This window comes from Larus michahellis, chromosome 1, assembly GCF_964199755.1.
Source record: "Larus michahellis chromosome 1, bLarMic1.1, whole genome shotgun sequence".
NCBI classification, from domain to species: Eukaryota; Metazoa; Chordata; class Aves; order Charadriiformes; family Laridae; genus Larus; species Larus michahellis.
In genome coordinates this window covers 137593642-137617610 of record NC_133896.1, presented here as the reverse complement: position 1 = coordinate 137617610, position 23969 = coordinate 137593642, and the positions used below count along the sequence as shown (strand labels likewise).

Here is a 23969-nt window from a genome sequence, read left to right as displayed (position 1 = left end):
CATAATATTAACTTTGATTAAAAGTTACATTTCATAGCACATTTTCTATGTATACACCAAGACATGGGATACTGCGGGAACACTACAGAAAACTTCAGACTCATTCTTATTTCTTGATAACTAGAACATACTTGTGCCAGTAGTTCTTTTTAAATTGCAGAATTTTGAAATACTTGAACTTACCCCTTTTAGCACCCAAGACAGGTTTTCTACTATTATTACTAAATAAATAATAGGGAAAAATACCTGGAACCTCTAAGCCCTTTGTCTTGGCCATTATTGACAGTATCTCTTTTGTTGAATGGTTTGCACTGAACACAGGTGGTTGATTAGCAGTCTTTGAAGTAGGAGGCAGGTATGACTTCAGTGCTGTACTCTGCAGGATGTCATTTATATATTGATCCAGCTCATCCTGGCTTTCTAATGTGACATACATAAAATAAAAGGTTTATTAAAGCTAAAACCACAATTTATCAGTTCTTTCCTTTTCAAACACACCACTCTATTCTTGCTTATATAGAAGGGCACACAAAAATGCAAAAATAGCATAAGCAAGAGATTTTTAAGCTGAAGAAATTAGGAAGAAAAAAGTGTGATCAGTTTTTGACACTTTGAAAACAGTTACATTACGAACTTGTTTTTACTTTTGAAAGGAAGGAAAAGGGTTTTTGTCTTGCTGGTAATCCACAGATCAGCTCTTCCACACAAACTCTTATCTGTGACTCCTCTCAGTCTCTTCCCTCCCTCTAGCCTCTTCCACACCCCACACACCCCCATCCGCCGACTCTTCCCACAAACGTGGGAAAAATATGCACAAACTCCTTCTCCAAATTAGGTCATGCATGTACTGTTCACAGACTGATGCATGAGAAACAGGAATAACTACCAACTGTGCACAAAACAGTTTCTGCATCGTAGGTAAACCCAGGCTCTGAGGTAGAACTTGACAGAAAAAAATATTTGAACTGAAAAAGCACTACCTCTTTCACAGAAGTCTGCTGGATAGCCTCCATATTCACTGTCAGGACTATCACGGCCTTCATTAGGGTCATCAAACAGTTTTACGTCACAGTCTGGATCCAGGAAGCTCAGATGCGTATGAAAGGAGGTGGTAAGAAATTCTGATAGCTTGCCTATTTTCACCCTACAAACAAGAATGCATGCCAAAAAGCATTAACATCCACCATATTGATACTGATTAATGCTCACTGAGCTTTAAACAACTCCTCCAAAATTTATGAGATCTACTGTCAAATCCACCTTTGGTAACTACAAAGCAGCAGATAACCAATACTGAGAAAAACAAATGCAAAACAACAGTTGCAAAATCCACCTGGGTACTCCCTGCTCTAGCTCCTAACTGAACTTAACAGTGTTATGGTAACACCTATAGACCTAACTCAAAGCCTGACTATGCAGGATGTTGTATGTTTATATGAAGAGATCCTGAACAAAGACCTAAACTCCAAGGATAATGCAGGAGAAAGAGGGGCTGAGAAATTCCCATGAACAGCAGTATCTTTTCACAGAACTGCAGTGCTACTAAAAAACAGAAAACGCATCCAATTGTCAGAGGAAGGTAACTGACAGAGAGGGCAAGCAGAAAGAGAACAGGGAGGTACTGTGGAATCATATTAAATTGCTTTTGTATGTAGATGAATGGAACACATAAGGTCACAAGTACTACATATAATTCATGTTTAAAACACGTACAGTAACTGTGAACAATAATTAATTCTTCAAAACAGAAGCCCATCCAGGACTGAGTTTTTGTATTTCCAAAATATTGTATTTTTTGACATTCGTTTTTCCTTATTCACTAATGACAGTCAGAGATGGTATACCTCTTGGGAGATAGATCTTTCCCATTGCATCTGGCTTCAGCTACCATCTGATTGCCATATAATAACTATACCTGAAACTTCTGCACTGGAACAGGCTGCCCAGAGAGATGGTGGAGTCTCCGTCTCTGGAGACATTCAAAACCCACCTGGACGTGTCCCTGTGCAACCTGCTCTAAGTGACCCAGCTCTGGCAAGGGGGTTGGACTAGATGATCTCCAGAGGTCCCTTCCAATCCTATGCTTCTATGATTCTATGATTCTCTCCCTCCAGAGTTCCAGTATAAGGTCTGTGCACTATCACAAGTTCAAAATTGAGACGTGTATAGCATTTAATTAAAAAAATCACAGAAAAAATAATTTCTGACATTACCTTGCACCTCCAAAATAACCATCCTCTAATTTTCTTATGGTGGCAAGAACTGCTGGATGAATGTCGGTACCATCATCAACTAAAAAAGAATAATGGAACAGCTGAAGCTTACCAACACATTCTCAAATTATCACGTCCAAATAAAGTGCATTACTGGGTGTTCTCTACAAAGTAAATCAGACAAATTTAAACCAGAGCCCACAGCTGCTATCAATACTAGCTTATTCAAAAAAAATCCCAAAAACCAAGCAAACAAAAACCAACCCTGCGACAAGTTCCAAAGGGATTTCTCAAACAAAAAACAACCCACTCAAGACAAGTTCCAAAGGGATTTCTATTAAATTTCTTTGGACAGAAATAGTATGGAGATGATGGGGAGATGTAAGGATATAAAGGGGGAGTAAAACCAAAATGAAATATTACTATGTCATCCAAATTCAGCATACACTTGAGAAAGTTAAACTGTACTTTTGATGTTAAAACTCAGATGTTGCAAAAATCATGCTACCTGTCTCCTCTCAAACCGACTTCCATCCTACTCCCCTGCAGTAATCTACTCTGCTTGAAACAGAGAAAATTAAGTTTACCAAGCATTGTGTGGGTGATGGGAAACGTCAGGGTTGGTCTCCCTGTCATCCTCCAACAAGAAGTGAGATAAGCCAGCTCTGTCTTGAGCATCTCCACAATCATCTGATTGTCTAGAGCCAGATAGAAGTGATGCTGGTCAGTAAACTAGAGAACAGAGAAATATGGCATATGAGTAGCTGTTAGTGCTGTCCTTATTTTTTTCCATTTCCTCCCTTAAATCATTCATAAAAGTCGTATGAGCTATTCTTGACAACAACACAGACTGCATGAATTAATCTACCAAGGTCTGCGACCGTGAAAAAGAAACCCATGCTTGTGCAGAGTCCATTTTCTTACAGTCGTAGGCTGACCGTGAAAGAAGTAAGCCATACAAATAAAAAGTAGATGATCACACTCATGAAGTAGAATCTTCCCAATGAATTACAGTCATCTATGATCTGGAAGACAGAAGTACTCTAAATGTGGAATAAAAAACTAAAAATAGCAACAAAAACAATAAACAGGCTTAAGCGCACGCTGGGGACTGGGAACTAGTAACCGTATGTCTCTTGGGAACAATTTGAAAGTCAAGCAGAATACAGAAAAGCTGGCAGTTACTGCGGAAAAAAGGTACGCGAAATGTACGCTGGTAAAGCGTGCTGTTCCCACTATAGAGGAGAGCCAAGAACCACAGTAGAGAGACTATTATGGCTACTTCAGGAGCTGGAAACCAAAAAAGCTGGACAAACAATGGAAAGTATGTCAAAGCCGCCACAACAAAAGTTAAGGAAACACATAAGCCTTGAGGAGGGGTGGAAAATGGAGGCCAAGATGTAAAATAAACATCAAGCAGTAAGACACGTAATGGTCAAGGAAGAAACATCCTGTAAACGCATCAGAAGTAATAGGAAAACATAGAAACTGTAGGTCTGTTAATAAAGAAATAAAGGAGGTCGTGTGAGAGGATACAGATAAGCTGAAGCATTTGATGCTGTTTTTACTGACAGAAGAAAAGTAGTGAATTATGAGCTGTAATACTGCTTTTAACGAAGTGACAGGACTCCAGCCTGAGTATGGGAAGAAAAGGTTAAAGAGCACTTAAATTCAAGCTGGCAAAGTCCAGATAAATTACTTCACAGAACTTGAGGAACTAGCCAAAATAATCTCTGAGCCACTCTCAATTAGTTTTGATAATTCAGGAAGAACAAGTCCTAGAAATCCAGGGAGAAGCAAACACCCTGCTTGCCTTTAAAAATGAAGGGCCAAGATAATATAGACCAGTCAAGCCAATTTCAGTGCCTGAAAGCACAGGAAAATAAAGTCAACTCGAGACTGCCAAGAGAACTACAAAATGACAAAGCAAGATGGACAAACAGTCATACCAAAAACCAATCTTAGCAAACCAGTCCAATTGCCTTCTTTGGGAACAACTAGATGGGAGGTACAAGAAAGTGGCTGACATCTTTCATCTTTTGTAAATTTTCACACTAGTGAGCTGAAGAAAAAACATTCGAGGCGGAATTTGCCCCACACCTAATCAATGTTTTCATTAGAGAACAGGATGAAATACAAACTACAAAACCACAAAATCTGTGGACATAACTCAAGATCAACACAGAGGAGTTAACTGCTAACCTTAGGAAGGTGAAATTAAACATTAATTCCACGCTACCCCACCCCCCTAGAAAAATGTTGAGGGCAATGTCTGGCCACAAAGTACTACAGAAAATGTTATGGAGGTCTTAGTCAAACATGGAATAAGCATCAATTGTCAGTGTGCTGATGATGCAAAGATAATTGCCATTTTGGAACACATTAATAAGCATGTGCATACTTGATACAAGGGAAGATTCCAGCTGGAATATTGGGCCCTACTTACATAGTAAAATGTGGATGAAGAGGTATTTTGAAAAAAAATCATGACTCTAAGGAACTTTTCCCTAATTTGCAAAAGTGAAAATTGGTGTGGGGGAACAACATAACACATAAACAATCTGTTACAAAGCTGCTAGTGATTAATGACATAGGGAAGAACGGGAAGGGAGCAACATTATTTGTGATAAATCTGATGTTGTTTGGACATCATGAAGCGCTGCAGAAGTCATTTATGTAGTCCACTGAGTATCTTCCACTGGAATTTGAGAACTACATCTATTTAGGAGGGTGTGAGCATTCTTTATCCTGCTCCAGTTCCACACGTTTGGAGTAGGTGATCCCTCGGCCTTCTAGTACCAACTGATATAATCAGTCTACAGGAGTATGTCATATTTCATTAACAGTATAAATAAGAGCCATTAATTCTGAGAGAATCCAAACTTCCAGCTCCACTGAAGAAGGCACTAACCAGAAAGCAAAGACAGAACAACCCTTTCTCAGCACTATATTGACCCTTTCAACAATACAATGAAAAGATTACATCTTAGTCTCTTGGGAGTTACAGTACTTGGCATGCTTATGTTAAACTACATTTTCCATCAAGGCAATCAGCAGGAAGATATATTAAATGACCTATTTCTGGAGAAACTCTGGAGAATGTTGGTTTGGGCAGAGATTAGTAACAACTTTGTACAACTGATTTGCTGTGTTCTCCTAAGCCAGAAGCCAAAGAAGCCAGACTCTGTATGACAGAAGAGAGATTTATCAGCAGTTCTACCATGTTGATCATCCAACGGTCCTAAAAACACCACAAAGCAAAGCACATCTGCTTTATCAGTCCTGCTCTACCTAAAGTAGAGTGACAGCACGTAAAAGCAAAGTGCTTCGTTAATGACTAGCCATTAAGTAAGCAGTGATTTCCATGACAGATTTACACGCTCACCTGAGGGGTAAAAGTAAATATTTGATTTCTTATCATGTACAGCTTGGAGGTGCCTAACACGCCAATGTGACGGTGTGGCCGTCCACTTAATTTCATGTTCTTGTTCCGGCCTGTAAAAAAAAAAGATAAAGAAAAAAAATTCTCACCCAACATTTCCCGTGTGGCTTTCCACAACAAACATTTTAGACAAGGAGATCTACTTCATTCATATCAGCAAGGCAGAAGGCAGATAACAGTGAGATGCTACAGACTGGTCTGTTTTGTAGCAACCACCAATATAATACCTAGTGTTCTTCAAAGGCCTGATTAAAAATAAAAATTTTAGCTTCACTGACCATGGGATTGGGTCTTTTAATTGTGGTCATTGCTCAGCACCCAAAGCTTCCCCACCAAGAAGGACAGGAGGTATGCCCTTTCAAAAACAAGTCTATCAACATACAACAGAAATTGCAGTGCTTTCCCTGTAGAACCGTAGAAATTCTTGCCCACAGAAGGCTAAATCCAAACAAAAAGTGCTTCCAAATGCAAAGACAGATTTTGATTCTTGTCATCAGGCTAATAAGCTCCACTTTTCTCAGTAGAGCTTATTATCAAATGATCCACACTGCACCCTTTGCTACAGCAGCCAGGAGCTGACTTGAATCTGTCTGACAAGGAGCACAAGCCAACCAACCACATGCCTGAAAAAATACCACTGTGAACATTCCCAAAAAGTCACTGTTAAAAACAACAGACCAATGTGTCAAAACATCCTACTCACCCCCACTAGTGAAAGAAAGCTATTATGAATTATTATGAAATAAATGTAAGCTTCAGCAAAGCCCCGCAAATGTTTCATTTGTTAAACGATCTTTGTGATATAAAGACAAATTATTTCCCAAAAGCAGCATATACAATTTCCTTTCTCCATGTTAAGGGCACACTTTCTAAGACTTATTTGAAAAAAAAAAAAAACCAACAAAAAACCAAAACCTTTACTAAAGACAGTTTCTCTGTGGAAGTAGTTCCTGCAGGACAAGAAGAGTCAGTTCTTGCCTAACTCCAAGGGTACAGGGAAACTTGTTTTTTGGTCATCTTTTCTAATGAGGTAATGTTTTTTTCCTGTTGGAGTTCCTTGTTTGAGACTGAAGTTAAGCTTCTTTGCATAAATGCCTTTTTTTTTTTTTTTTACATCAAAGAAATGGATTTAAATAAAAGAAATTAAATCAAGGAAACTGAGACAGCATGAAGCAAGAAAAAAAAAAAAAACCACCATCGTATCGTGGTTTTGGCCAAATTGGCCAATGTCTGGTGACAGATGCTCCCCCCCAGCCTCTCGTGCATGGAGAGGAGGAGGAGAGATAAAGAGATTTATGAGTTTAGAGGAAACTAAACTACTTTAATGAAATATTACTAATAAGATAAAAAGGAAAATAATGAAATAGATGCAGTATATACAAAACCGTATTAAACTCCCAGGATGACGTCACCGGCAGGCAGTGGGGAAGTCCCGGGCTGGATTCAGCAACGGGTGGGAACTGGATTCCACAGATGGAGTCAGGAACATGCAGATCAGGATCAAAGGCAGATAAACAGACAGGGTCCTCCTTGGACGCCGACCATTGAAGGAAAAGAGTTGACCCTTTGATCCCTCAGCTTTTATACTGAGCATGGGGCAGATGGGATGGAATCCCCTGTTGGTCAACTTTTGGTCACCTGTCCTGTCCACTCCTCCCCACAGGTGGGACCCCTCTATGTTTTTCCGCTTCCGACCCTCCAACAGGGCAAATAACGAAATTAGCCGACCTTGGTTGTTATAGCAGTAAGTATAAGCAAGAGCCTTTCTGCATACCGTTCCTTGGCATAAACTGTCTTATCACTCTGAACAAACCGTTTTAGACACAACATGCTGTTAATTTCAGAGAGTTAGAAAAGGCCTAGCTAAGAAATACAATTACTGAACAGAAAGTTGGTTCTGTTTTACCTCAAACCAGGACACCACTGTTACAAAATACTTGGCAGAGCAGTAGAGACAGGTTTCCATCTTCAAATACCTACCCAGCATGGTGTAGAGGTTACTCAGGATGCGAGCTGGCTGCACTCTGAGCGGATAGATATCAGCAATGCTCTGAACATTGATTCCATGGTCTTGCAAGAGATCCTTTATTTGATTAGATTCTGCCAAAACAGTTACTGCATAACAGAAAACAAAAACACTAGTAAGAACCAAAGGTCTTTTTTTTTTTAACTGACTGTCTCTACTGTTACCTCTCGGCTACTGCAGAGTTTGCTAAAAATGCACAAAGGCCTCACTTCTTTCTTTACTTATGAGCCTGTGAGATCACAGGGGATTGTAAGAGGGTGTCAGACAGCTTTTGGCTCTCTGCTTCTCAACACGTCTTGCCATTCTTGACCACAGGGTAATTAAAGTCAGAGGGTCCTCACGAGGTCTCTACTCCAGCCTCCTGCCCAAAGCAGGGTCAGCCCTGAGGTTAGACCAGGTTCTCTGGGGCTTTGTCAGTTTCTTCAAATTTCTTTCAGTACCACTAGTTTGGATCATGCAGTCTCTTTCAGCACGTGGTGCTTTTCCCCCCATAAAACAAGGGGAAACCCAACTTGAAAATCTTCATTGTTTTAATACAGCACACTGAAACAACACAGCCGAGTCAACGGGGAACAGATGCTGTTATCTATATAGCAATAAATGTTACAGAGGCCATAAAATGGCAGAGGTAGGGAAAAAAAGTGTCCCCAAATCAGAGGAATTTACAATCCATACCAAGATCCAGCCTTTTGTCCTGCTTGAGGTTTTGCCCATGTTAGCTGGCTTACTGGTTTGGGACCAATAATTCAGTTTTCCTCTTTGCATTCTAAATATTTGTCAAAGAATGCTAAAAATAAGCATTTATATTTCTACTAGAAATTAAGCACTTCATAATAGCAAAATGACACCCCCATGTGACACCAACAGGGGGTAAACAATCACTTGCCCACGTCACGGTATCATTGACAAAGGCTACTCCTGATAAATGAGCTGGTTGCTTTTCCAGAGCGGTACAGGCCCTTGAAAAGCCTTTAAGTCCTGATCAGCTGGTGTTTGCCCTCTCTTTAAGGTTTTGGCTTTTCCTCCATTGACAACAGAAGCCACTCCCCTGCAGCAGCCAAGAGATAGCTCTAAGTTCTAAGCTCTAAGTTGCCTCACTTCTGTGCCCCACTCATTGCTCTCTGGTTCCTCGGAAAAGGAGGAAACCTAACTAAAACCACAGAGAAACATAACTAAACTGACCGGTCTCCTGCCCCTTTTTGCTAGAATACATCAAGATCTTCCTTTCCACTACAAAATTAAGTTTGTCACTCTCCAGTCCCTGACCGATCTTAAAATTTTAATACGTATTTTTGAAAAGTTTGTTAAACCTGATATTCCCTCTGGGAAAACAGCAGTTAGGCAAACAACCCCTTTCTTCTTCTCACAGTCACATCAAAGCATCCATGTTCCATGCAAAAACCCACATTGTTTTTAAACACGTCTGTCTTCTCTCCTATGCATAGGGACTTTGCCATCACAGGATCCAATTCACTCAGAATGTTCAAAAAACTCCCTCACCTTGTACCACAACATCAGGTTTAAATCCAGTGGAAAATCTCCTGTTTAAGGGATCAATTTCACCGGCAGCAAGAAATCCCTAGAATAAACGAAAAAGGAAAAAGAAAGGAAACAAACAAAATTAAGTAAAAGGCTTCTGATGACATCTAGAAGAAATCTTAATCAATTTTGATACTTTATCAGGACAGCAGGACTAAAAGCCTGGTTTCTCTACACCATCCACTAAGTAGTACATTCAATAAAAACAATGGCTGCAATATTTTTCAGGATAACAAGAAAACAGTTATGACTGACACAATCTGCATGTCCATATTTCTTATTTTAGAGTTGCAGCAACTGACATAATTTCACCAGGCCAGTGATTATTTTTTTTGTAGCTCCACAGAGATATTCAGTGGTTCCTTTAAAAAACCCATGGCTAATACAGGACAACTCCGTAGGCATCTTATGCCACAGAGTAAGGCGTAGCCTAGCAGAATTGAAACTGTGCAAAATCTGGGACAGTCAAGTCAGCCTGAGCATATTCCTCCTGCCTAGAGCATATATCCAGTCCATCTGACAACTTATTCAGCTTGATTAGAAACCGACAATTGCATATCTATATACACAAAAAAGGTCCTGAAAGCTCCGAGTAACCCTTCCATGGTTCATATACATGTTTCTACTGGAAAACACATTGTCCCCTACGTGTCAACCAAAATGTACTTAAAGCCTAAGCCATGAGAAGGAAAAAAAAAAAAAAAAAAAAGAAATACAAGCTTATCTACTATACAAGAAACAATTACCTCTGCTAATAGGCAGCTTAGGATATACAATGATTGGCCCCAAAGATGAGGCAACTTTCCCACTGGGACACGATCCACTGTGTGAGGATTTTCATACTCCTCGTCCACCTGAAAACGAATGCACAAGCAAGAAAAATTATCCTAAAGTTGTGAAAAACAATCAATAACATGGAAGCATTTGAAAATATATGGTCTATCATCTACCCTTTCTAACCTACCATTATTATTATTATCAAGAACTCTTGGTTTCACTTTAAAGGGTGCACTATTTCTGGGACAAGAACTATGCTTCCTTTTCGTACACTGCCTTACTCTTCAAAGCTGAAGACTGAATGGGGACTCTGCATGCAATTAAAGCTTTGGTGTTAGCACTTCCCCTTTCTTCTCACCATGCCTTTGCTGCCTTCCCTCTGGGCAGCTTGTAGGTAATTGTGTGTCTGCTTTCTAACCTCTTGCAAGATGACACTTGTACTTCACTGATATCTACCTAGCTTCCTGGTGCTTTCCAAAAACGATGGCTATTCCACCTTTCCTATGCTAGTAAGAATAGTCAATGGAAAAATCAAGAGTAGACTCTTACTAAATTAGAAAAAGAAAAACTGCCTTCGTTTTGCAATATACAGATCTATTGAGGGAGGGGCAAAAACACTCCTAGATAACTCCTTTACCATAGACATTTTAAAATTTATAAGTGACAGGCAAAATCTACACTGTTTATTTGGCACATTCATCAGATCATGATCATATCAAAATTCACAAGAAGGCTCTCAACTCTTACATGCTTGTTCCCACTAGGAAGGCAATTCAGAGTTTCCACCTCAGATCTGCGAGCAAGACATCAGCTGTCGACACTCCCTGCCCAAACTCAGACCAACCCAGGAGGCTCCACACCCTTAGTGAGTGAGGGCTGAGAAGTCTGGAGCAGGAGAAAAAGTTGTCGGGGAGGGACACAAAGGTAGATAGCATGGAAGAGCACATAAGCTCATTTGAATTTCTGTCACAATGGGACAATCAGGTAAACAGTAACAGCAATGGGAGGAGAGAGAAAAAAAACCAAAACAACCAAACCAAACAAAAACCCCAGCCCAAACCCTAATCCATCTGAAACCTGTTTCTCTCTCACATACAAGCTCTGGAAAAGAAAGAGCACAATCAATCAATAGACTAGACAGGCAGGACAGTCTACACTTTATTTCTTCTTTGAGCTTCCATTCCTAAGTCAGCATCAGCACTTCTTAAATATACGTCTTGCTATGAGGATTTAAAACTTTAGAGTTGCCCCAATATTTCCACTGGCCCTCAGATTGCCAAATAAAAAACATGACCATCTGGAAGCCTAAAGTTTACCATTTCTCAGCAGGAGCTGTGAGAAGTCTCTTACTTTTGAAGTAACATTCAGTAGTATTTTTTATTGCTGGTTTAAATTTATCAGCTATAGCAAATCTATAAAACTGACATTCATCTTGGCATCTATATTTTGCATACTGAAGCGGATGCTGCATTTTCACAATACCTTTTCTGGAGGGACTGCGTACAGTTCAGGCATTAGCACTATTCCATTCTTCTCTCTAATAAGTATTCCTTCCAGAGCCTCTCTATACTCTTGTACCTGAATATTTTTAAAAGTGAGAATTCACGTTACAGTCAGCAAAACTGAAAAGTTAAAGTTTTAGTACTTTCCAACAGTACTTTTCTGCTGAAAGTTCATTTAAAAAGAAAAAAAAAAGGGGGGGGGGGGAGGTGGTGGTGGGTGAGGGAATCATGACTTGCTGATGGAAGATCAGGGTTCAAATTCTCAGGGACTGTTCCAGCATCTCAATATTATCAGCCTCAGAACCACGAACACACATCTTTAATCTGTAACACACCTCTGCAGGACAAAACATCTAACGTATATCTACCAAGAATTCACTGGAACAAATCCTACATGAATTTTCAATGGATGACAATGCAGTGAAATGGATGTTAGGACTGTGAATATCTATAAAAGTGCAAGATGCACATTTGTCTGTGATTTTATGAATTCTGCTTTGCAGGATTGGAAAGTAAGTTTCTCTTAACTGATTTGCTTAAAATTGCTTAAAAAGGTACCCACAGGTTCATGTCACGGCACAGATATTTTCAGCATCCTGTCTTTCTCCACCATTTTTGAGTCCTCGGGGCATTTATTTTTTTAACAATTGCTGCCATTGCAACCACTTGTTTGCAGCAGTAATTGGTGAAGACTAGACACTGATCTGAGTGTCTCAGTGACTCATTCAGCTATGTTTAAACTGTGGAAACTGGGAGCAATTGCCCAGGCCGACCATGCCCTAGCATAGCCCGTCCGCACACAATAAAGACAATCAGGTACATACCATCCCAGAAAATCCAACTAAGTTCTAGAGACTGCTTTGTGAAGTGGTATTTTATTGACATGACTGAAGTTTACTGAAAACTTTCTGGTTTTCCCCCTCATGAAATAATGCCATTTCTCTCTCCACCATACTATTTTTGCTGCGTTCAGGAAAGCAACTTACATTTCTAGCGTCAGGAAGTATTTCACTTGATTTACAACATCTGGTACAGAAAGAGGGCTTTTTGGCCTGCAATTCTCTGTTTGGTTTCTGATGCCATTTTATTTTTTTAAGGGGTTATGTTTAGCAATCTCATCTCCCTCTGTATACTAGGCAATTTTAAATCACATATATTTTTTTTACTTCCTTCAAGCCAACAATCTACAGAAGTCTTGGTATGAATACATTTAGTGCTGGCTACTTATTGCTTTTTAATTCATTAGTACTCTGCAGGTACGCCACTATAACCTTAGAGGGCTACAATCAGTTTAGATCCCCTGACCACTGGATGCTTGACACAGTAAAGGTGTGAAGTAACTTAGGGAATTAGTGAAAATTAAATAGCTTCTCGTAATCCAAACCAAAATCTGCCTGAATGTATGACAGAACTGAAAGTACTATGAATCTTGTTCTCAGCAGCCAAGTCAAAGAAGTCAGGGGATAAAGAAGCTGGTCTCATCCTGAAGTAACTGGCAAAGGGGCATCAAGGTTGGTAATAAGATAGAACCAGGCAAATAAACCCCGTTCAGCCCAGTTTGACCACATCGGCTAACAGAGCCACTCAACCTGGCAGCGAGAGGGCAACAATGCCTCATCATGCACAACACCACAGCCTCTACCACTTCATGAACTCCCCAGGAAGGTGACATTGGCTGGAGACTATTCCCGTCCTGCTGATGGGGTATCCAACTGATAACCAAAACAAAGATGGAGTAAAGCTACAAAATACTGTGGGTAAATGGCTTTGCATTTCCATTGAAAGTAATTTCTTCTTTCCTCACCTGAATTTTGTCCTCATTAAATACTCCATCAATTAGGAAGTATGTCCAGAATACAGGCCACTCACATTCAATATTCTCGAAGAGCTTGAGCTCAGCAGGATCATAATGCAGCCTGCTTGGATCCTAGAAATTCAATTGTACTTTTTTAGTCACAGTGCTAAATTAGTCATTTACTTTCCAATCATAATGGCAGCCTATTAAAAAATTAAATAATTAAAACTAAGAAACCAATAGAACCACTAGAAATAGTTTCCATGCAGCCTCTTCACTTCTTTTTCACATTCAGTCTCAAACTCATTTAATTGTTCCCTAGGCAAATCAACCATTCCCAGTGTCAGAATCTAGGTGTCACCCAAATAATCTTGACTCTGCCTCAGTTCAAAGATATTTTGGGATGCCTCAGAGACACCACTTCCACTTAGGCACCATAAGCATATCTAAGGGTTCATTTCTTACAGAACTGTGAATTAATTTCTGTCCTTAATAATTGGTTTTCAAGCCTTAGCCTCCTTCAGATGTGTGTCATTTCTAGGGTGGATACCTGGATTACCTCCAAATCCACCAAGACGTCTTAACAGCGATACAGAACTTCACCCCTTCATGTAAATGAGACAAAAAACGTCTATAAACAAGAGATAAAATCCTTCCTAACGTCTACTGAAAATACATATCAGAAGTACCTCTCTGGGTGTCTTGTAACCATCTCGGAGAAAGCGACAGCAGCCATAGCGGCCCTGTAAAAACAGGCAAAATTATAGAGAACTTCACATACTGTTCTTCCTCACAGACTAACATCAGCAGAAAAGTATGTGCTGAGTTTTAAGTGTCACTTAGGGATTTTCCTCCCTCTCTTCCATGCACAGATGCCTCAGGTCTGTCAACCCTTGTTTAATTAGGATCTTTGATTAACAAAGGGAGGTTCTGCTTCTTTTTCCCCTCTGTAAAATAAAAATAAAGGAAATCCTTACCTGCAATTTGGATATGATTTCACTTTTGGTCACATTAACAAGGTTTAGATCCTCCACTGCAAAAGCTGGGTAAGAAATAATAGAGAGAAGGCCAGCATCTATCTCCTTTGACGTGGATGCCCGTGGCAACATGGAGTATAGAATTGACTGTGCAAAACAGGAACACAAGAGAGATGTAAACAATTTTCCTACTTCGAAAGACTGTCAAGTGCAAAAGGGATAGACTACCCTATTTGCAAACTGACAGAGAACTCACTGCATAATTATTTTTTCTGAGTTAGTACGAGACTGCTTCACACCACTCGCTTTCACATGATCCACTACAAATAGGGTGAACAGCATAGTCTGAAGCCATAATTATTATGTCAATTTCCTGGTTCGGTTAATTAACATTTCATTTAAAAACAAAAGGGAGAGGGTTTTGGGTTTTACCCTAGCAAAGGAAAAAGAAAACTAAGTTTTACCTGACAATGTTCTACTTCATCAGGAAGAACATGGATCACCGATTTGTGTCCTCCATGAGCTCCAAAAAGATCTAGTTCATCAATTGCTTCCAAAGCAGCCTTCAAAAAAACCCAAACAATCCCAAACCGTTAAATAGCTTTTAAACCAAGTACACACACTAGCACCTGTGCTTAACCTTAGAAGGAAATTACATAAAACAGAAGTTTGCTTCACAGACATTTTTCATCTTTAAAGGAAAGCTTGGCAACATTTTAGAAAAAGGTAGTATTTCTGTCTTTCCGCTAGTACAATACAGGACTGATGTGCTGGCGACCCTTCCTACAATTTAGAGGCAATGCAAAGCAACGGGGAGCAGGGCTTCCACAGAGATAATACCTGGAGTACTTAGTAATAAATGCCTCTCCTGTACTATATTCCAAAATAACCCCCATGTTCAGTGGCCTTTCACTCCTCCTGCCTGAAGCGCTGTTCAAAGAGGAAGGCTTGTTCAAGGCGCCACACAATCAGTAGAGGCCAGTGCCCAGAGAAGAGAGCATCGCCATCTCTCTGATACTATCACTTCCCGAGGGAAAGAGAAATGCGACGTTTACTCTCTCTCCACAGCCAACCGAGGTACAGCATGCTCCAGGTCAACAGGTGAGTGGCCACATCTCATACCTCTTGGCCGTAACCCATTTGCCTGGTGAAGACATTAGCAGCCCAACCACTGACTCCATTTGGGCACTCCTACTTTAACGTAGCAGGCTACAAAACCTGCCTTTGAAGAAGCAGGGTGTGCAGCACCACGCAGGGAATGTGGCAGGAAGAGAGGAAGGACCAGATAGCCAGAGACAGGCCGGCAGAGCCTTTCTCTGAAATACATATCTACAGGGTTGCGGTAGCACTGAATGTTGCTCCATGACCGCTTTTGTCCTGCAGCTTCCCGGTAATGTCAGTCTCTGACAAAAGAAGGATTGCACAGTGCAGCTCGCCTTATCGCTCTGCAGAAGCGCAAGGGTATTTTTCTTGTTCCAATGCAAACAGGGGTTTACTGGCTCTGCAGAGCCCCTCTCTCTAGCCCAGTGCTAGAGCAGCAGATGTTCCTGATAGCAGCAGAAATCCCCATTGAAGGGCTGATAGCCGGGACTATGGGCAGTCTTAACGGTGCAGAAAAGGCACTGAGATTCACTCAAAGGCATATGCTCTGTGCTGTACTGCTGCCACGGGTAGCCACACAGAGCAGACACGGGAGAGAAATGTTAAGAGGGAGAATTCCTGAGGCAGATTAAAAAAAAAAAAAAAAAAAAAAAAAAAAAGCATTTACCTCACCCTGTGCAGCAGGGCCTCCAGTGTGCTTCCCCCAGTCCCCATCCCAAAAAGCACTTTTATTGAACTCAGAGCCATAGAGAAGCAAAGCTGTGCAGCAAGTCCTGCGCATTGTCCTTACATCAACGCACCCAGAAGTCGTGCAGAGACCACAGCAATCCACACCAGACTGCTCAGCGCAAAAAAAAAATCGTACTGGACAGCTAAGGACCTCCCCCATGGACACTGCCTCATAACTATTTGACTGAACTGTGACCAAGACCATCAGTTTCTCCCTCTTGCAGCCACACAAGATGTTGGTAACTAATAAATCCTGCTGAAATGCAACTAAACCTTTGACCTTAATAATATTTGGCTTCTGTCAGTTCCTCAGACACCATGTAAAAAGGTCAATTACACATTTACATTCACGGCCTTCTGACCTTCATTTAGTATCTCCGTGACCTTCTGCTATGGGGGAACCAGAAATATCCACTTTAAGTATACCTTTACTCATTTTTCTCTCTAAATGAGCTGTGCATAATTTTTGAGGCTGATATTCTGCCGTTTTCCAGAATTTGCATCTATCTTAGTCTTACTATGAGAACATCACATACAATACTGGGGCTGGAGAATTAAGAAAGAGGAAGAGAAAACTAGAGGCCACGTTATGAGACTGCACCTCAATGAATCTGTCAAATTCATGCCTCAATGGATCTGGTACCCTTCTTGCAATCCCTGGAACAACTGTGCTGAGGCCCTTCAATGAAAGCCGTTATCACAAGGATTTTACACTGAAAAATATTCACTCACACCCAAACAAAAATTCTTATACAATCAGTTAACTATTGCAGTGGTCAAAAAGACTATGCAAAGGAAGCCATCAGGTTTGTCAGAGCCCTTCAGCATGACAGAACAGCCACGAAGGAGGTGTCAGGAAGACATTCTCACTTTGGCCATCCCTACGGAGCTTGCGTTCAGTTCAGGGATGCCCTGGTTTGTCTTATCACCACGTTCCCAAATTCCATAATCCTGCAACAACAACATCAAGAAAAAATTGGCAAGATTATATGCAAAAACAATGTTTTCCCCCATCGCCCCAAAACAAAACCAGACCACAGCACGGAATTAGTTTATTTGCCTGGAAGAAAAAAAATTAAAAAAATTAAAAAAAGGCTCCAAGTCTCCAAAGAGCCCTCCTCATGTTTAAAGAGCAGCACATAAAAATATACCCCAGTAGGATCAGGTCTACAGTCACGAATCACTGTCTTCACAGAACACACAAAGCCCTTTATCCTTCCCCCGTGCGTGCTTTTCCCTTTGCCAACTCCTCCCTGTGACTCTTCAAGTCATCACTTTCCAAAAAGCTTGTTAACACTTTTTAGAAAGGCTCATAAGATTTTAATGAGACATCAGGAAATATTATTAATTATCAATAAAGAAAAACTATTATTATGATAGAATAAGTATACCTCACCCAGGCAGCAATAAATCCTCCACAGCCCTCCCACCATCTCCAAAGATTCTGCTTACAATGTAAAGTACTGACAGGTTCTGGTATCTTCTTATGGAAAAAGAAGTCTGTGTTTTCCTTCTCCATCAATAAATAATTTTCCACCCACATCTGAGCAGTGTTCAGGTGATTTACATATAAATAACTACTTACAGCAACTTTGTAGGCAGCTTCTATATAAAAAACAAGATTCTGAATAAAGGTAACTTCATCGAGGGTGAAGATAATACGCAACCCTGATTAAAAGAAGGGAAGAGAGTAATTATGCTGTGTCAGAACTGAAATATTTACTCTTCAGTGAGTTTCATGCTTTTTTTTATTTGCTACCAACTACTGCCCACTGAAATCAATGGAAAAATTCGTGCTAATTTCAAAAGAATACCTGCTGCTGATAAAATACTTCAAATGCTACCAATACATACTGTTTCAAAGACCAATCAAAAACCATTCCTGGGAGAATGGCATTCAGACAAGGTGGGTACAAAGCAGAGACACCCGAGCCAGTTCCGGCTCTCGAGAGCAGTGCATCCCAATTCCTGCAGCTCCCCACCCCTCCGCCTGCTTAGTGCTCTATCAAGGGACCATCAGAACGACGAGGCACCCGCTCTGCAGGGGCCAACTGCAAGGGTCTCCAAGGACAGAAAAACACACACGGAAACAAATCCTTATCCTCACAGGTGGAGTACAGTTGAGAAGACCACAAGATAAAACAGCACCGGCAAGAAGAGGAACACAGATGGCACTAGTGGCACCTGACTCCATGTTGACACACTCTGAAGAAACCTGGTTGTCCATTAGGATGCCCTACATAGTCTTCAAACACGAAACCCTTCTCTGACATGACTGAATATCTGATTGCCATGGGTTTGGCTGGGATAGGGTTGACTTTCTCACTGGCAGCTGGTATAGTGTTATGTTTCAGATTTGGGATGAGAATAGTGTTGGTAGCACATTAATGGTTTTAGTTGTTGCTAAGCAGTCAAGGCCTTTTCTGCTCCTCACATCGTCCCACCAGCGAGTAGGCTGGGGGTGCACAAGAAGCTGGGAGGGGACAGAGCTAGGACAGCTGACCCCAACTGACCAAAGGGATATTCCATGCTCTATGGTGTCGTGCTCGGTATATAAAGCCTGGGAAAGAAGGAAGGGGAGGACGTTTGGAGCTGCGGCTTTTGTCTTCCCAATTAACTGTTACACACAATGGAGCCCTGCTTTCCTGTGGATGGCTGAACACCTGCCTGCCGGTGGGAAGTACTGAATGTTTTGCTTTGCTTGCATGTGCGGCTTTTGCTTTACCTATTAAACTGTCTTTATCTCAACCCACAAGTTTTTTTTTCTCACTTTTACTCTTCTGATTCTCTCCCCCATACCAACTCAGGGGAGTGTGCGAGCATCTGTACAGTCCTAGTTGCCAGCTGGGGTTAAGCCAGGACACTATGTATTTGGTATGCCAACAAACATAATGGGAATGGACACAACCAGTTACTATAAACATGAAATCCTAACTAAGTCATATCTCTTTTCCAGAGAAATATTATTTTCTTCCAAGTAATAATTATGTAAAGATCTTTGAAGCTAGTTACAACTTTTTTTCCTTTTTTAATGAAAGCTAGAACAGAAAAAGACCGCAACAACAGTCAAGACTAAAATATCTTCTGCTTACCTGATGCAGTCATCTGTGCCAAGAAGAGCAGGTAAAGGGAAGTTGCATCCACTTGTAGATGCCCCCACTGGTCATCCCCAACCACCGTGGCACAAGTTGCAGAGTTATACTTGGCATGTAGACAGTCCTTGGTACTCTGTGTGCATTTGAACTTCTCTACCTTATCTACCTAAAAAAACACCACAAAACTCAAATTTGTAACATTTCAGAAGAAATTTTCCAAACTATTTCAAAATGAACAACTTTTCTTAGGTGAGGAGAAACTTGAGGTCCTAATTCCTGATAACTCACTTCAGTGATGTTTTGATTGTTCAGAGTGCTTAAACACAACTCTAACTTTAGGTTCCAGCTAAATCCACATCTCTTTGGGAAAGAATAAGATAAAATTACCTTACTGACTTCAGATCTTAGTTACAGGTATACCAAGAGAGTTACAGTCTTGGTGAAAATTGGTTTGCAAAGGCAAAACTGTGATTTGCTACAAGCACAATCTCAAAAAGGTGCAAGTAAGATCAGAGTTTTGCTCAAGAGATTTAAAAGACTCCACACACCACCATCTACACACAGGCAAAAAAAAAAAAAAGAAAAAAAAATCAGTCTACAGAAAAGACAGAAGAAACACATGCTTCGGATGAAATGCTTTGTAAATACAACATGTACTAATTCAACTCATACCTATGACATTACCTGTCTCATCATGCACTGTAAGAGTCCCCGCATCAACTTCACAACATTCTGCAGGAACAAAACAGACCAGTGACACCCTCAACAGGGCCAGCCTCATCAGCTGTTACAAACAACATTCAAAAGTGACAAAGTTCACAACCCCTACTAATGTCCTGACAAAGGTAAAAAAAATGCATATTTGCCTGAAATGCTTTACATGTTTTTTTGGTTTTTTTTGTTTTTGTTTTTTTTTTTTTTAAACATACTGGTGAATTTTTATTCACACATTCCTATCTAGGAGGATAAATCTTTTCCCAAAGACTATCTTAAACAGCGGAGCAATTCGCCATGATCCTTCTATCCAGCTAAGGAAGTAAGAGGAACACTATGTCCTGTAAGAATAATAACAATGATGATGATGATTTTTAGAGCAACAGATGCGGGGAACACTGGTAGGTGACTGCAAGGCACTGACATAACTGGAAAACCTGTGGAGCTTCTTCCCCTCTTTATACAATACAACAGAAAGCAGACAACTAATGTAAAGAAAGTGCCTTTAGTGCAAACAAAGAAAAGTGCAGGATTTTGCCTTATATGAAGAAATCAACCCCATCTTTTTACCCAAACATTATTATAGCCTCAAAATATGATCATGCAAACCAAGTCAAGTTTATTCTGTCACCACAGATCTCTCTGGTTTGAGCAGTACATGTCAGCATAAAATTTATCCAGCGCCTTCAAAACAACAGGAAGACACTGACACTAATACTCCCTCACTTCCCATTTAACCCACCTCTACACTCTCACTTCCGATACCCACTTTCCCAGCAGCAGATTACAGAAATTAACTGTGTGACTGACCTACCCTTCCAAATCTAACTTCTGCATGTGAGTCTTACCAGTTTGGAGATCGCTACCTTGTCTGGTTTGATCAAACACATCTATACACCATGTATGACTTCCATGAGATGACACAAGTGCACATTTAAAAGATTGCTACTTTAAGTAGCAATCTTCTTACAGGGAAGAATTGTCTAGCAGGTAAATTGCCGCCCTAGGATTCAAGCAACCACGGCTTGACTCATGAGGGATCTTAAGGTTAAATCAGAGGCTTGTAAATCTGTGTGTAAAATCTCTCAGAAGCCTAATTTTCAAGAATTGGCCATCTCCTACATGTTTTTGTTTTGTTTATATTTTAACTCAAATGTTAGCCTCTCTGCCAGCCAGTTCTCCAAATCCTACTTGCCGGAATGCTGCCAGGAACACTGCACACCACATGCTGCATCGATGCTGCTGTCATAGGAACAATCCACGTACTCCAAGCAGGGAAAACCCTGCCAGATCCTAGACACAGCAGCAATGCGAATGCACCGTTCAAAACCACTACCTTATGAAAAAAAACAAACAGCATAAGTGGTTTATGCTGAACTTTAACATACCTGCTCAAGCTCGTAGGCTTTGGCCTTATCCTCATCCCGGTCTGCATTCTTCCGATAAGCCATCCCCAGCCCCCACACAGCCAGGATGCTGTAGATGTTGTCCCGTACCCAGGCATCTTTATGGTCTGCACCAGCTGAAAGCAGACCTGTAACTGGATTCTAACCACAGCAGAAGGAATAAAGAACAAACATTACTACCTGAAATCCCATCTATTAAGAAGCACCGGTTCTTTCTACATCAAAGGGTAACACAACAAAAGGGAGCCAACGACGATTTCACACTGATTTCACACCGTGGCTGCTCACAATTTCCCAACAGAAATGAGGTCCCATATTTCTTTCCCAAACTTACACAAGTGAAACGCGAAGTTTATTTGAAGACTTCAGGACGTAAAGCGTCCAGCTGGGCATCCTCATCCACACAGGATTATTAGCTAAGTCACTGGGTGAAATTTGAAATACACTGAGGAAACAGGAATTAAAATTTTACATATTTGTATGGAAAAGAGGTTACCGAGTTAACATTAGAAATTGAGTCCGGGATTTATTCTTCTCTGTGCAACCGGTCTGTGGCATAATCTTGAGGAAGTGAAAAAACACTAATTCCCTGGAAATTAATGAAGTATTATTATTTATTTATTTGCTTCGTTTATGACAGCTAAAGCATGAATGCATGCAAAGCCTTTTTACATCTTCCTTTGGAAAACGTACAGAAAGACAAATTCTGATGGTGTTGAAAAGCAGCACTGCCTGTAAACCAGCACACTGAGTAGTCTCCTGCACCCCAAACACTCCATTAAATTTTTCATTGCCTCATTTATTCCCATCACTTCATTATCATTAAATTTTTAAGACCATCTTTCTCAGCTGTATGTTCTTCACTAACAAAAAAATGAGGTAGAAAGATAAAGGTCGATAGAGCATTCAATCAAAATTAAACATTCACAGCAAATTTCAGTGAACAAAGATCAGTTGCCAGGGCTGGTGTGACAAGGGGCAAAGATTACAATAATAAAGATAAGTAAAATTAAAAAGAATATATACACCAATTTTTCCATTTTTGCCACACACCGGTTCGCTCAGCTCCTTCCGTAGTTATTTTTAAGAAAGAAGTTTTGAGGGGGAGGAGCTTCAATTACAATTTCCTGGGCTTTGCATGTGACAACTGAACACAGCACGGGTGACAGCCCAACACACGCAACTGGGCACAGTCAGAGCTATTGTTATGGTTTAAATACAGCAATGTCTAGTGGCTTGCTGAGAGCAGAAACCTGTAGTTCTGCTGAAACAGTCCCTCAGCACGGTCTTCACAAAACAAGTAACAACGAAAGGCCTGCCTACTCATTATTCGATGGGGGAAGTAGCACATATGAACCCAAAGTGCTTAAAAAACTTGAAAAGTCAGCTCACAGAGGAAAAAGTGAGCCATCAAAAGACCATTCAGTCCCCAGGGAGGGACCTGCCTGCCTTCAAGAGGCCGCACTAAACACATCCAAGGGCAGCTATCACCATTTCAGCGCCTTTGGCTCCTCTACTAGAAGGTCCCAGCTCTTGGGGCACGCTGGGGCTGGCTCTCGTGGACTGACAATACATCAATGTCTTTTCTCGTGCACGTTCAGAATGTTAGCAGAACAACACAACATATTAATTAATATTTTGAGTGGGTTTGGTTTGTTTGTGGTTTTATGGTTTTTTTTAGAAAGTGCTTACTCTTAAAAACTGCAATTATTTTCTCCTGTTACCTGCTGATACCACATGAGAAGTACAACCCTTGCAAGGTGCTAAAGAGCTCAAATAAACACTACTTAGCCCCAAAGATGTCAAAGGGATTTTAGCTTAGCTAGTACTTCAAAGCACTACGTCTATGCAGTGATCGCTAATTGGACTAGCGGTTCTCATCCCGCAAATCACTGCACACACAGATCCACGGAGCAAAGAATTTTCCCAGCATCCATGGGCTCTGTGAGCTGAGAGCACAACAGAAAGCTGATTGCCAGACTAAGACTTTAAACTGTTGTATCATGCCCAATCCTATTTTTAAGGCTACCTGTTAGTCTGAAGAAAAAAAACAACACAAAACACAACACCAGTTCCTACAGGGGACCAGATGCTAATAAGAACTTCAGCAACACAGGCACAAAAATAGCGGGGTTCTAACCAGAGCCGCAATACAAGTAAGCCCACATTTGGCATCTTGCTGAAAATCTATTTAATTTGCATCTGTCTCATTCATCCACCAGATGAAAACTGATGTAAGCTCTAGCAAGTCTGCAGACAGATTGTTTGCACGAAACCAAATGTAACACAATTGGAGTTACCCATAAATGTATGCCCAACGTGCTTTCCTTATCAGCTCCATATGCTTTTCTCTTATAGTACCCTAGCAATACTTAAAACGTATACAGACATTAAGTTTTGCTATTTTATGGACATATCTTAAGACTCTTATTTTTTCTTATCTCATTCAAATTACAAGTGTAATAAGCAGCTGAGAACAGCCTCCTGGTGATGCTCTTCAGTGCTTGCTCAGCTACAGGATCGAAGCATCCCTCTGGTCCCTGTCCCCAGGGCCACATGCAATAGCTGGCAGACCCCACACCACAGCAGGCCAGTACAACTGATGCCAGGTCACAAGACAGGAGCCAGTAGTTTGGTCTTAGCCTCCTTGTAC

General features: G+C 40.7%; 1 protein-coding gene across 3 annotated transcripts in view; it reads right to left on the bottom strand.

Moving 5' to 3' along the window:
- PHKA2 (phosphorylase kinase regulatory subunit alpha 2) overlaps positions 1 to 23969 on the bottom strand; it is a 44433-nt gene that overhangs the window by 17916 nt on the left and 2548 nt on the right. For all 3 annotated transcript variants that reach the window (XM_074605488.1, XM_074605497.1, XM_074605505.1), the window contains exons 2-19: positions 21299 to 21457; positions 19881 to 19928; positions 19194 to 19362; positions 17687 to 17769; positions 16972 to 17052; positions 14736 to 14834; positions 14272 to 14418; positions 13984 to 14037; positions 13304 to 13426; positions 11480 to 11575; positions 9967 to 10074; positions 9182 to 9260; positions 7636 to 7770; positions 5599 to 5708; positions 2801 to 2945; positions 2214 to 2292; positions 981 to 1144; positions 247 to 420 (exon numbers count right to left, since the gene is read on the bottom strand). In XM_074605488.1, the coding sequence (XP_074461589.1) occupies positions 247 to 420; positions 981 to 1144; positions 2214 to 2292; positions 2801 to 2945; positions 5599 to 5708; positions 7636 to 7770; positions 9182 to 9260; positions 9967 to 10074; positions 11480 to 11575; positions 13304 to 13426; positions 13984 to 14037; positions 14272 to 14418; positions 14736 to 14834; positions 16972 to 17052; positions 17687 to 17769; positions 19194 to 19362; positions 19881 to 19928; positions 21299 to 21457 (2053 nt within the window). The remainder of the gene's footprint in view (positions 1 to 246; positions 421 to 980; positions 1145 to 2213; positions 2293 to 2800; positions 2946 to 5598; positions 5709 to 7635; positions 7771 to 9181; positions 9261 to 9966; positions 10075 to 11479; positions 11576 to 13303; positions 13427 to 13983; positions 14038 to 14271; positions 14419 to 14735; positions 14835 to 16971; positions 17053 to 17686; positions 17770 to 19193; positions 19363 to 19880; positions 19929 to 21298; positions 21458 to 23969) is intronic.